At 37.3% G+C, this 15,222-nt stretch overlaps 1 protein-coding gene across 1 annotated transcript in view; it reads left to right on the forward strand.

The window, feature by feature from the left end:
- The window catches only part of MNAT1 (MNAT1 component of CDK activating kinase), a 232,228-nt gene extending 218,266 nt beyond the window's left edge, over positions 1-13,962 (forward strand). Inside the window, exon 8 of the mRNA XM_063090923.1 lies at positions 13,517-13,962. Within this exon, the coding sequence (XP_062946993.1) occupies positions 13,517-13,637 (121 nt within the window). The 3' untranslated portion in view covers positions 13,638-13,962. The remainder of the gene's footprint in view (positions 1-13,516) is intronic.
- Positions 13,963-15,222: the final 1,260 nt, after the last annotated feature.

Below are 15,222 nucleotides of genomic sequence, written 5' to 3' on the forward strand. Positions count from 1 at the left end.
TTGTCACCATCGTCCCTCAACTCACTCTGTACTCCAATTCAGAACTGTTCTATCTTCTTCATCCACCCTCAAAACAAAAAGGGGCCGCCTTCCTCCCAATCATGGTTGGTATTTCCCTAACAACATCAGCTGTCGGAGCCGGCCTGTCTGGAGGAGCCTTAGGACACAGTTTATGGGCGGTCAAGGACATCAATACTAAACTTGAAGGGGCTCTAACTTCCACTGCCGAATCTCTTTCCTCTCTACAGAGACAAATCACCTCTTTAGCTCAGGTCACCCTCAAAAACTGTAGAGCACTAGACCTCCTCACTGCAGAAAAAGGAGGGACTTGCATCTTCCTTGGAGAAGAATGCTGTTATTCCTTATAACCTGCCTTTTCTTGCCCTGCATCATTCTTCAAGCCCAAGTGGGAAAAATTTCTAATCAGGCCTTTAACCAGCTTTTACTTAGAAACTACCAGCTCCTAGATACTGATGAACCCCCCCGCCTCATCTCGTGAGCGCGTCACCTGATGCTGAAGAGACACCACCTTACAGAGGAAATGCATTCCTACACGCCCTCGCCACCGACGCCTGGTTGCCCCCTCCAGTCTCCGACTACAAACAATGGAACCAGTGCATGTGCGACTTGCGGCTTCAAGGAACGTTTATGGACTTCTCCCCTTTTGAAATTACTTGTTTATCCACCCTCCTTTGGGGTTTCATAATGGGTATTTATGTACCTTCCTCCCTTTGCCCTCCCCGCCCACAACGCCCCAGTTCAGCAGGAAATAGCTCGATGACTTCAACGTCCCCTTTCCTAAAACAAGAAAAAGGGAGGAATGTAAGAACCCAAATGCCCCAAGGGATCACACCCTGATCACATAAGCCTTTCTCGGCTGCACCCCATCATGGCGCTGGTTGCCCTCCTCTTCCGCATTCTCCTTCCTGCTGGCATGAATCGCACGCCAATCAGCTCCCCCCCAAGCCCCATGCGGTATGCTAAATAGGGATTGTATTTTAAACCAATCAGCTTTCCCTTAAAGCCCTATATATATGTGTGTGTGTGTGCTGCCTAATAAACGAGCTCTCTCCGGTGGATCGTCAACTGGTGTTGACTCGTCCTTTCAGTTTTCGTATTCTATTTTTATTTGCTACCTATTATCATTGCCATACTTTAGATGTATATCTTAACTAACCAGAACGCTGTTTTAATTTTTAAATTTCTGTACTCTGTTTAGAAGTTAAGATGAGTTTTTTAAATGATGGCTGTTTTTAGGGAGTAAATATTTATCTTGCTATCCAGAAACTTATAATACTGAGGTCAAGAGTTCAGATCCCCATACTGGCTAGCTGCCAAAAAAAAGAAACTTATCTAGTAGGGAAAATATAGCATTTATAAATAGCCATAGTACATACAAGACATGTGCATACATAGTATATACAAAAGTGCTCTGTGAATTCAGAGGAGGAAAGAAGTAGTTCTATCTGGGCAATTCAAAAAAGGTGTAATCTAAAATAGTTGTTAAATATTTCACACATAGAGAAGTACAGAGAATAATAAGGCTATATAATAATTCTGCCACCCACAATTAACAAATGTTAATATCAAAGTCCAAAGCTAACACCTCACCTCCTCCTGAACAAAACCTTAGAATGCTTAACCTCAGACCTTCCCTTCTACTTTCTTTGTTATTTTCATTACCAGTTTGTTGTGTTGTTGTTGTTATTTTTGGTTCATCTTTGTTCCGTGCATCCTGCTTTTCGCATTGGAGTTTAGCTTCTTTCTTGCTGAAATATCTCTTTTAGTGGTTCTTTCACACACCTCCACCTTTTTTTAAGCTCTGCTATATGTTGTGTGTTTTCCTCACATGTATCCTTCAGTTCACCAGTTTTCTCGCTATTTGGGAATAATCTACTGCTTAACCTGTTGTTGGAGATTTTTATTTCAAGAATTTGTTTGATTTTTTTAAAAAAGAAAATGCCTGTTCATTTCATATTGTCCCTTTCTTGCCTTATGGCATCTATTCCTTTCTTCATCTCTTTTGACATTAAATATACATCTTTTGAAGTTTCTTTCAGATCATTCTCTTATCTATGTTTCTGGGTGTGTGAGTCCTGCCATTGGTTGTATCTTCTGATTCTTTTATAATTAAGTCTCACTTTATTTTTATTTAATTTTTATTTTTTATTTTTTTTTTAACAGCAAACCCCTTTTTAATGGGAGTTGTTTTCCTGTGGGCCTTGAAATTCATGTTGACTTCACTGAATCTGAACCAGATATTATTCTTAATTTCTTGGGGGTGGAACAGGCTTGAGTATGCTGATTTCTTATGTGTGATTCTTTTTCCACTCACGTCCCTCGATGGATTGCTGGCCTTCTTCTGACTTTCTTGTGACTGTCCCCAGGTTAGTGAGCAGAATTTTTCTGCAAGTCGTTTCACAGATGTGACAGTATTTTGTAGATCTGGGTTAGATGCAGAGAGCCAAACCCAGTTCCAGCTTTCCACCTCTGATAGGACTGAGGTCTGTCTCCTGTCCTTATGTGACTGTTGAATCAGTGGTATCTAAAGTCTTTCAGCCTCTGTTCACTGCTCTTATTTTGAGTTCCTGGTCATTTCTGGCACCTGAGGGTTTTCTTTAATTGCTTTTAAGCTTAGTTTATTATTGGGCTGGCTGGTTTAGCTCAGTTGGTTAGAGCACAGCCTTGTAACACTGAGGTCACGAGTTTGGATCCCCATACCAGCCAGCCCCCCCAAAAATAAAATAAGCTTAGTTTATTATTTTTGTTTGTCATAGTATATGTAACATTTCTGTGTTACTAATGTCTCTTCAGAATTGAGTGATTGGCATTTGAACCATGGCTTTAGAAGGCAGGCAATGGTGAGGGAATTCCTAAAGCATTCTAAGAAAAGGAAACAGCGTGGCTTAAATTCAAGGTACATGGAGATGATTAATGGAAAATATGTTTTGAAAAGTTGGTTGGAATCAAGTACAGTTGGTTGGAATCAAGTACAGTAGGCGTTGAATGGTAGCTAAGGAATTTGGACTTTATTCTGCATATAGCAGGGAGCCAGTGAATGTCTGTTTGTATGAGAGTCATGCAGAGCTTTGTCCTAAAATTACTTTGATAACCATGAATAGGTTAATCATTTAAGCACCCTACCTAACTACCTTTACTAGTGAGTTTTATATTTTCACATGTTTCCGTGTTACTAATTAGTGGCCTTTTGTTTCAGCGTGAAGGTCTCCCTTTAGCATTTCTTGTAAGCCAGGTCTAACAGTGATGAATTCCCTCAGCTTTTGTTTGTCTGGAAAATTTTTTATCTGTCCTTTTTAAGGACAGCTTTGCTGCTTCAAGTATTCCTGGTTTGTAATTTTTTTCTTTCAATAGTTTGAATTTATCATCCCACTCTCTCCTGGCCTGCAGGGTTTCTACAGAGAAATGTGCTGATAGTCTTATTATTTTCTCTTGTATGTAGTATGCTCCTTTTCTTTTGCTGCTTTCAAAATTCTCTCTTTGTCTTTGATTTTTGACAGTTTGATTATAATGTGTCTTGGTGAAGTCTTCTTTGGGTTAAATATTGTAGATCTTTGAGCTTCATGTAGCTGGGTGTTCATATCTTTCCCCAGATTTAGAAAGTTTTCAGCCATTGTTTCTTTTAAAAAGTTTTCTGTTTTTTTCTCTCTATATTCTGTTTCTGTAATCTCTGTAATGCTGAAGTTATCTCTCAGCAGGGTCCCATAGTTCTCATAGTATCTTCATGCCTTTTTATTCTTTTTTCTCCTCTGAGAATAACCTCTCTTCAAGTTTGCTTATTTTTTCCTCTGCTTGATCTAGTCTGCTGTTGAAACTCTTTAGTGAATTTTGTTCAGTAATTCTTCAGCTCAGATATTTTCTGTTTGATTCTTTTTTATTTTTTCTATCTCTTAGGAAGCTTCTTGTTTTCTTGTATTGTTCACCTGACGTCAATGATTTGTTTATCTATGTTCTCTCATAGTTTGCTGGACTTCTTTAGAACAATTATTTTTGAATTTTTTCCAAGCAGTTCATGAACTTCAATTCTTTGGGGAATGTTACTGGAAGTTTATTTTGTTCTTTTGGTGGTGTCATATTTTCATGATTCTTTATAATCCTTGTAGTGTTGCTTAGGTGTCTGTGCATTTGAAGTATTCATTTCTTTCAGACTTTGTACACTGGCTTTTGTAAAGAAATATCTTCACCTGCAGGGGTTGGGGGATACATTTGACTGTGCTGTGGCACTGAGTCTAGTGGTGCAGGGTGCCAAGTGTTGGGGGGTATGGTATCTTGTAGACCCAGTCAGCTTGGGTTTGTGACATTGGCAACTGTATGATCCCCTAATGGCAATAGCTGCAGGAGGTCTGTAGTGGCTATGAAGGTCGTTGGAGTTTTCAGCAGCACTGATGGGTCAAACACAAAGGACTGGTATAGTCAGTAGTGAGGACCAGGGCCAGTGGTGTGCACTCTCAGCTCTGGGTGCTAGCAGCTTGCACATGCATACCAGCAGGGTCCAAGTGCAGACATGTGCATAGTGACATGGGCCAGGGGCAGGGGCTAAGGCTGACTACAGACACATGTGATAATAGGGGCTGGTGGCATGTGCCTAGGTATAGGAATCAGGGCTGGCAGCATGTACATACGTAGTTGAGGTGATCAGACCACATGAGTCAGGCCAGCTGTGTGTGTATGCATAATATGGGGTCCTGGACTGGCCACAGGCATGTGTACAGTTGCAGGGACCAGCTGTGGACTCATACACAGTAGTGGATGCTGGTGACTGGGGTCAGGTGGCTGCGTGTACTTGCACAACTGCAGGACCAGAACTGGTGGCATGCATGCATGAAGTTATGGGGGCCAGGCATGGGCAGGAGCACAGTGGTGGGGAATGATGAAAGGAGTCTGGGTGGCTGTGGGAGTCAGCCATGTGTATGCACATGGCAGTGGATGCTGGTGCTATTTTTGAGCATGCACGCAGTAGTTGTGCTGGGTCATGGGGCCAGGGTGACTCCAGGGAGGAAGAAAAAGGGTGATGGCTCAGTTACGTGGAGACTGGGAAGGCAAAAAACTGAGAAGCCCACGGTGGCCAAAGCTTCAGGGAGTCTGTGGCAGCTATGCTGACTTTTGGTTTCCTCAGTGGTGAAAGCTTGCTAGAATCTTCTACAGAGCAAACTGATGGGGTTAGCCACAGTGAACACTGGAGTCGTCAGTGGTGAAAGCTTTGAGGGCTGTGCAGTAGCTGCATGGGCTGTTGAGGTTTTCAGCAGAGAAGGCTACTGGAATCCTGGCAGAGCAGGCCAGTGAGGACCATGTGGCTCCCACCATGTGGCTGATACTGGTAGTCCTCATAATTCTTTGTTTCCAGCCATGCCAGTCTCTCTAGCCATCTGTGTGGGGTATAACTGATGCTCGTTGTTTAGGCAGTACCCCAAATGGCTGGGAAGCTGCTTGTTTACCCTGCACTTTATTTCCATGCAAGGGGAACTCACAAGCTGGGATGTTCCCTCTCTGTACCGAGCAGGGCTGTCTTGGGGGATGGGATGATGCAGGCAAAATGAAACCGTTCTTCCTTCCCTTTTTATGTGGTTATTCTTGGGTTTTTTCTTCCAGTGTATTGCTATAGCTTCTTATGTGGACTCCTGAACTCTTCCAGAGTTATTTTTGTTCATGGATAGCTGTCTAATTATTATTCTTTGTGGAGAAAACAAACGCTAGATTCCCCTACTTTGCCATCTTGCTGACATCATTCCTTGCTTTTCTTTGTAGTTTTGTCATATTTATTTATTCCAACTTTAGGTTTGCATGTTTAGAACTTTATATAAATAGGACTATGCTCTCCATATTGTTCCGTAACTTGTTTTTTGTTGTTTTTTGCTCAGTATTGTTTTTGAGATTCAGTCATTTTGATGTATATAGCTGTAGCTTATTTGTTTTCACTTTTGATAGAATTCCATTGTATAAGTAACAGTTTATTGATCCACTCTCTTGTCAATGAACATTTAGATTGTTTCTGTTGTTTTTTTGCTGTAAGAAACACTCCTGCTATAAATACTATGAATAGGCCCTTTGGAGTTCCTAGGTGGAGAAATCTAACAGGTTACCGTATCTCTGTCTCTGTTATTATCTCCTTAAAATTACAAGAAGGGATCACTCAGAGGTAGTAGTTTGTAACTCCTTTCCAAGTGGCTTATACCTTCCTTGCTTCTACCTCTTTTACAAGTCTAGGGGAGGAGAGTGTATGAGGTATTGTCGGGGATTGGCAGCATTTACCACACCTGAATACATCCTTCAGTTCAAAATATCTTAGCTTTTTTGTTAGCCCATTAATGGTTGTGGTTCTCTAGGCCTCTGCCTTAGGCCCTCCTCTTTTCTTATACTATCCCTTCTTCCTGAATATTAACATTCATTCTTATGGTTTTGAATACCATCTACATACTGATAATTACCAAATTAATATCTTTATTTCATAACTTTCTTCTTGTCACTTGGCCTACTCTACTTCTTCACTCTACTATATATACCATATATGTGTCTCTACTATAATTACTTCAGACTCAAGTCCAAAATTAAACTAATGATCTTTTCCTTCTCTCCTCTCTTACCCCCGCTTGCTCACCCTGCAGTTCTCTGTTGTCTCTGTGAGAGCATCTTTCCTGTTCTACATCACTAGATACCTGGAAGTTGACCTTGACACTACTTTCTTCTTCCCCCTCTCTCTCCTCCCCCATATTCGCTCACTCAGTTGTCCCTTAAATATCCCTTGAACCAGTACTTTTCTTTATTTCCACTGTTACCACCCTAATCCACGTCACCATTATCCCAAGGCTGGACTAGAGAACCATTTTCCTTAGGAGTCTCTCTACTTCAACTTCTGTTTTTTTCTAATCCATCGTGCAGCCAAAGCGGCCTATTTAAATTATCAGGTTCCTAATAGTAACTTTTCAATGGCTTACCATTGCCCTTTGAATAAAATTCATAGTTCTTAATATTTCCTATAAAGCTGTTATTTGTATACCTTCTTCCTACATCTCTAGTCTCATTATAAGTTGGAGTCATCTCTTCTCCATATTCTGATTATGTGCAGTGGTTCCTTGACACTTCGTGTATGTTCTTCCCTCTTCTTGGATCACTGCTATACTTGCCTTGCCTTCCTAACTAATTCTTCCTCATCCTTTGGTTCTAAGCTTAACTGTCATCTGCTTATGGAGACCTTTTCTTTTTTTTAAAAGATGACCGGTAAGGGGATCTTAACCCTTGACTTGGTGTTGTCAGCACCATGCTCTCTGAAGTGAGCTAACCGGCCATTCCTATATAGGGATCTGAACCCGTGGCCTTGGTGTTATCAGCACTACACTCTCCAGAGTGAGCCATGGGCCGGCCCTTGGAGACCTTTTCTGATCTTATTCATGCTGGCTTCCGTTTTTATCCACACTCTTAGAGCCCTGACTTTCTCCTTCATAATATTCATTATTTAACATCTTTCTTTCTGCTGGATTATAACGTCCATAAGAACATGGAATCTTTTTGCTCTGTTTTATTATTAAGGCTGCTTCAATACCTGGCACACAGAAGGCACTCAGTAACTTTTTTTTTTTACTTTTTGAAAAATGAATAAGCTGCACATATCTGCATTTCTGCATTTTGTCTGCTGCATTCCTGGGGATAATAATCCTGCCTTTATAAAGATATGGTGAAAATGCTGACACATTTCTGTTACTAACATGTAATTCATAGTAAAAAATTATTTTAGACAACTGGAATCAGGCACTAGATTTTTTAGGGATGTTACAAGAGAAAGTCAGAAACTAGGACATTTATTTTTATAATATGTAGTTTATTTCCATAGAAGTAGCACTTGTTCCTCCCTGATATATACAAAATCTAGGCTCTTATATGATTTGATATTTTTAGGTTTTTAAGAAACTTTCTCTTCCCGTCTCACCCCAATTATTATCCTGAACAAATTCGTAGGAATGGATATCATAATGTTTTAAGGATCAGTAAGTAAAAACATTATTTATGCCATTTTTCTGTGTATTCTTATCTAAGCATATAAGAATAGTACAGAAATAAGCCAAACATATTGTAATAATCTGTTTTAGAGATAAACATCTTCTGATTTTGAGAAGTATATTTAAGATTTCTCAAAAATCATTTGGTCTGATGACCACTGTTTATTTTCTATTTTCATGGCTCTATCCAAGTTTATCTCATAGCACCTGATTCCTGTGATATTCCTGTGTTTGTATGTGTTATATAGATAGAGTCTATTCTTAGGTGCCTATCAGTTGAGATATCCAGCACTACCAACTACATTTTTCATGGAATATGTTACGTGCAAGTAACTATATCCTCTATGTCTTGACTTTAACTTTCAGTAATAGCTACTCTATCCTAAAATACAGTGTGGTCTTTGATAGCAGTAAATTGAACAGTTTACTCCAGTTATAAGCTAGAAAGTCTTATCTGAGCAATCTATATTCAGTTATTGAATATGAATAATAATAAACCGTAAACCATGATGTACACGTGGATACCATGTGACTTTTAATTTCCAAATCTGAGCTTTGGTATTTGTATGGTCAAAATGTCTGGCATAATTATTCACTGTATTCCCAAGTGTGTTAGTATAAATCTGAAATCAGCTTTAATAATTAGTTTATTCAAATTGTGTTCTCACTTGCTGGTTAGAAAATAAAGTGAAGACTAAATATCATGACTGTCTGTGGAAGTTCATTACATTTTTGTCTGGAGTTCATGAAACCATGTGTATTTATAACCAAACTGCCCTCAGAATTATGGACAGTATTTCTGGCTTGTAGTGCCTTTCCACATTTACCTTAGAATATATGATTATCCATTCCCCTCTGTAGACAGTTTGTCTGTTATTCTGATATCATGATTAGCTTAGGACATCTAAGTACTAGCCTTAGTTTTCAAAATGTTTCTGCTTTTTAGTGGTAGTTGTCTGAGCACACTGTTGCTCTGGTTCTTTTAAAATCTCATTGAGATAGACTTCAGGTTGTTAATATAAATCTTTTGTAGCTTTGGCTGAACTTGTTACAAGAGCCCTTAGTCTTCGTAGCTATGATCAGCTGGCTTATCTCTCTTAATGACAGTTAGATTTGAATTTTGTGGGCTGGGATGCAGATCTGTTTGGAAGTGGTCTGTTTAATGCATGATGGCTTTAAATGCAGACTTAAAAATATGGGCCATCTTGTAAAAAGGAAGTCTTAGTCTCTAGAGTTCACTACCTTTCTTAGTTTGAACCAGTCCAAGTTTTTAACTCTCCGTAGGGCCTGGTAATTTGAGGTGGAGGAAACTAATATGAACTTTACATTTTCATTTCAATTTAAATTCCGAGATTGCTTGATTTCTGAAGCCAATGTGTTTCAAGGGTATTACAAACAGGTTATGACTAGAGAGGAAGAATGTTGCCTCTTAGTCCTGAGTGACAACCCTGCCCTCTGTCCCTTCCTGGGAACTCAAAGCATTGTTGAATAGCACTAAATGAGCTGAGTCCTAGACTTCAGCCAGATGGTCATACAGTGCTTTTAAAGGAAGGCAAATAGTACAAGAGTAATCTCAGAGTAATCTCATATATTAAAGAGCCGAGAAAATTAAGTTTTTCTGAAGCTAAGTTAAATTATACCACCAAATTATAAGCTAAATTATACCACCTTCTTTGGGAGCAAACACTGCTAAAAATAACAGAAGAAAATGACAGTGTAGAAAATCAAATTTAGAAACAAACTTTCAGCTGTGGTTTTCTAATACTTAATGCTCTCTTACTCCCCTCTCAGGATCCATTGTTTCTTTTTCCTCCCCTCTCTCCAAAGTCTATTTAAAACAGATTTTGATGGGTAGTGGCACCTTTAGACAGTGCATAAATAAGGCCTAAGATGCCCTTTGTACAAGAATTAGACATACTTTTGAAAACATACCTTTTTAAAGCCTTATTAAGAAAATAATCAAAGGTATGATTTCTAAATCTGAGTTTAGTCTGCTTTCAGTAAAAATTAGGTAGATTCCGAAATAAGCAAACCTCTTTTTTTCTTTCCTGGTTTCTTCTTGTAAGATTTACACATATTTAAAATAAACCCATGAAAAACAGAAATAGTGTCCTGGGATTGACTCAATAGAGCAGTTACCTCTGGGCTCCAAAGTCCAACTGAGCTTGACTTTTGCAAATAAATTTGGCTAAGACTTCTTCCTAATTCTGTTGTATAAAGGAGTACATTAAATGATACTGACCTTGGCCAGAAACCCCAGGAATCCTATTCAGTGATGTGCTTGTAATGGTCATGAAAAAATTAAAGCAACACAGATGCGAATTAAGGTGAAAAAGTAGGCAAAACACTAAATTCTCATTGTGTGGTTTCAGTGTGACAGATCCTTTAAAATACTTTGGCATACCACAGTAATTAAAGGGTTTAAGAACATTTAAGATACCTAGAAAATAAAAGCCCAGTGAATTATCTTTCATTTTTTTTTACTGGAATCAATGTATGTTGCCACAGTAAAACTGTTTTTGAAGTACTTAACAGTAACAGTTTTGTGCAGCTCTAGAGATCAAAAACAGCAATGTAAATAAGTAGGACACTTAAAGAATCATACTCAGACATATTTAATGTAAATTGCTAGAAGGGGATCACACTTTCTTCAGCGCATTGCAAAAAAAATTTAATTGACTTACTTTGGCAGTAAGAGTAGTACAACTTAGCATTAATAATTCAAATTTGAAAACATTCGCTCATTGCTCTGGATTATGACTGTTCAAGAAATACTGTTTTCAAACATTTATTAATCATTTTCGATAAACCTTTTTTACACATTTATGGCATCAATAAGTATGACTGTTTATTATATTTTACCTATAAAAGCTTAACTGTTTTATATACTCTATGGAAACAGTGCACATAAATTAAAAGATGCAACTGTTTTGGATATTTTACTGGTGGTACTGTGTTTTCCTGCCAGCAGTGCAGCTGTTTCAGGTTTCTCAGGATAACATATAAAAAGCTGTATGCATACTGCAAGTTTATGTTCAAATTGCCAAGCCAAAGATGGTATGACTCAACTTTCCCAGAAGCAAGCTCTTCCAAAATGTGATGAATCAAAACAGTTAGTTGCACAGTATTTTGTATTACAGCTATGAAAACCAATTTTTGTTTATGATAGTTGGCTTCTTAAGTTTGATAAACATTCTACTGTGGTGCTTGAATTTTGCCATGAGTGAACAGCCATTGGAGCTAAGACTATGCTGTTCTTTTGAGGGTCTGAGGAAAGGAAAGAGGGTGATACATCATCATCTGGTGTGCGGATAAAAATTAGCTGGAAACTGGTATAAGAAATGGAACATTTTATTTCCAAGTTACCTGTAAAAATATTATTCACTTACTATTTGTATGATAGTTATTGAGTTCCCAGTGAAGCCAGTTTGATTTTTAGACTTTCTGAGGTGACTTAACACTTACCCAATTTCTGATGCATCAGAATCTTAGCAGTTGACATAGTATTGTGTCCTGGGAGGTAATAAGCAGATAACTTTATGGCCATGTGGTAGGTTTGGTGAATCCCTATTTAAATCCTATGGGTTTATAAAGAAATCTAATTGAAACTTGAGGTTTTATCAAGAGTTTGACAGTGACTACAGTTGACCCTTGAACAACATGGGGGTTTGGGGCACTGAACCCCTAGGAGTTGAATATCCTGTATAATTTTTAACTTGCCCAAACTTAACTACTCATCTACTACTTAAATATATTGCATACTATCCACTGGGTTGTGGCCCACAGGGTTTGGGTTTGGGCTGAAAGGGGTGTTGTTACTTAAGTTGTAGTTGTAGGCTACTTACTGTTTGGTTAGTTATGTCATGAATAAGAAATTTTGCCAGTATATTTATTGAAAGAATTCCACATGTAAGTGGACCCATTCAGTTCAAACCTGTGTTGTTCAAGGGTTTGCTGTACTTAATGGTAGTCTCCAAGGTAGGATGCATCCCAGGAGGATATATAAGATGGGATGTAGGGAGAAAATATTAGAACTTCCAAATATTTTTATGTCATTTTGTATATTTTATATTTATATATACTTTATAATATACTTATTATATTTTTATATTATGTATATAATTATATATTATATTTATAATAGCATATAGTATATTAGTACTCTGTATATAATTTATAAATAAGTATACAAATTTTGGAGATGCATGCTCAAATATTTTTTACTGCTATAAATATACCTGTACTATAAAAAAGTTGTAGATTATTGCTCAATAAATATTAAAATTCCCTTCCTCCTACTTTCCCCTTTCACCCTTGGCAGAGAAGCAAAGAATTGAGATAACACCTTGATTTGTCGCAATGTGAATTCAAGTATAGCCGATTCCAGGAGCTTAGCCTGTGTCTTACTTTGGCCACATTTTCTATTTGTTCTCTTATGTTGCCATATACTTTTTTAATCACATAAGCTTATTAAACATGGATACAAATGAAAAACAGACTTCTTGTTATGTTAGAAATAAGTTGCTCATGCATTAAGATCTTGACACACAGGAAGTTTGAATGAATGAGTAAAAAAGGTTCCAAGTTATTAAAATGTTCTGGTACTTGATTTATTCATTTGCCATACCTGTAATTCTAAGGTGGGTGAAGCTCCTTTACTTCCTGAGACCAGAAGAAACAATGTGGTTTTTAAAACCAGGCATTAAACCAAAGCTGGAAATACTGTTTTCAGCAGCATTAGTAGTCGTGATAACAAGTTGCCCCTCTTTGGCAAGGATTGTCCTATTTTTTCTTAATACAGTTTTGTCTATTTTTGTCAGGGTCGAAAATTTTAATTGCTAAAAAGCTATGTGTTTGTGATTGAAGGAAAATTGTGTTTGTTACACTGTCTTTTGAGATTAGAATCTTCTATAATTTCTATTGGAGACATTAATTTGAACTGAGACTCAGTGTCAGAGATTTCTTGGACATGTAATTTTCTAAGGTTTACTTTCCTGCAAGGAAAGAGAGTGTATTTTTTGAATATTGAAGTAATTTTGAAGTAAGTAGTTTGTTTTCTTCTCTCCACAATTTGTTTTGGCATTTAGAGATTTTACTTTAAAACAAATCATGTAAAATTATATTAGTAATATTGTGGTATAGTGTGTTTATGAAGAGTAAGCCAGGAAGGAAAGCATTAGTTAGCTGCCCATACAACAGCCAACAAAACAAATCTGACCTAAAAATTGTGAAACTGAACACTTTAGTAGCAAGTATTATTTTTGTAACCTCTTTCAGAACTGTTTCTAAACCTTACTATAATTTCCTTTGTAGTTTAGTACTAGTTTAGGCACTCCATGTACAGTTGGTATGTTTCTTTTTGAAAGATAATAATCCATTTATAAAAAGTCTGATGCAATCTCAGAATTCCTCTTTAAAATTTGAATCAGTTTTACTATTGCTTTTTAAAATGTTACCAATTTATATGTGATTTCTGTATCAATGCTATACTTTTTGTTTTGTCTTAGGTATTTAAACCATGTCAGAGCTGCTTCTCCACAGGACCTTGCTGGAGGCTATACTTCTTCTCTTGCTTGTCACAGAGCTCTACAGGATGCATTCAGTGGGCTTTTCTGGCAGCCCAATTAATCTTTTTTCCTCCATTTATAAGAATTGGACCTGGGAGTCAAACCAGGGAGCTTGCGAAAATAAAGCAGACTTATAAAGTTATAGCCATATGCAGCTGCACAGGAATAGTACTACCACTAGCAGCTGTTTCAAAGTATTTATAAAGAGAACATTTCAGAACTAAGCTGAGGAATATAGGGGATGCATATTTGTGAAAAAGATTTATTTTTTACTTATGCAATAAGCCCGATCTGATAGAAGAGAGGAACAAATAATTCACCTATGAATGTTTGAGGTTGACAGACTTGTAAAATCTTTTTAAAAATAAAGCTAGACTTTATATTAAGTTTTGTGGTTTTTCTCTTATTACAGTGTTTTACTTGAACACATTTTAAAATGCCATTTTGATTACAACATTTAGTGTTAATATCCAAGTCTATTATTTCTTCTCATAAAATGTTCTCTTTTTTTCTAATGTCTTAATACTAGTCCAGACAAGTGGATATATTTCCTTCTACCAACAGGTTGTGGCAAGTAAAACCTGACCTGCGATAATGTCACTCCCTCAATATTAAGGACTCAATGCCTGTTTTGAGCAGTGGAAAGTGAGGCAAACCTTGACCAAGGTGTTATAGTTCCCAGCTGTGAGCTATACTCAGGATAAACCAGAGCACAGCATTAACCTGCTTTAATGACAGATTCAAAGTAAGTTAATAAAATTTAATACTTAAATGGCACCTTTCACCTCCAATGTGAGCTTATTTTATGATGAAACTTGGAGACTGGAAAGGGTCCATTTTAAGTGAGATTTCCCTATGTGTAAATTGTAGACTCAGATGTAGTTTTTTGTTTAAACTTCAAAGGCCTTTATTATACCCTGGGTTTTGCTTAGAGTTTGGATGTGGATAGAATGGATATTTGTTAGCATCTCAACATCCTATGAGTCTGCTACATAGACCACTGGATATGTGTCATAGTTTCTTACGGAAATTAAGGGGTTTCCTATCAAATCTCCATTACAACAGATGTTAGTTTTATGGGTGGAAAGTTAGGTGAAACAGGATGTGGTTTCATTAGTGTGGAACATCCATATGTCACAACTCCATTTTATTTTACTAAGCAGGTATTAATTTCAGGAGTACATCTTCATCTTTACAATACTTCTAACTTTCTTTGGTAAATGAGAAAACCAATACATCAAATAATTGAGTAGGCCAAGATCATATACACAAGTTAGTAAAAAGCCAGGATTACAACACAGGTTTTTTTGTTTTTAAAATCCAAGTTCAGTTCTATCTACACTCTAACAAGCTCCTTATCTTATTCCTAAGGTTATTCTATTGAGTGTTCCCCAATTGAAGGTTAGTGTTTTTAACTACAATCTATAAATCTGTTCAAAGAATAGTGAGAACATTGAATTTACAGTTAAGGTTGAGTTCCTGCACTCAACTACAAAAGTAAGGTATCCAGTCTTTCAAAAGGAAGCACTATTACTTGTTCTAAGTATCTTGTACAATGTATTTAAAGAGAATGAACTGATTAATAAAACATTTCAAAGGCTTTCATGACTTGTTCTGAGCCTACCTTATTATTTTGAAATTGCATG

The sequence above is a fragment of the Cynocephalus volans genome, chromosome 3 (assembly GCF_027409185.1).
Source record: "Cynocephalus volans isolate mCynVol1 chromosome 3, mCynVol1.pri, whole genome shotgun sequence".
NCBI lineage: Eukaryota > Metazoa > Chordata > Mammalia > Dermoptera > Cynocephalidae > Cynocephalus > Cynocephalus volans.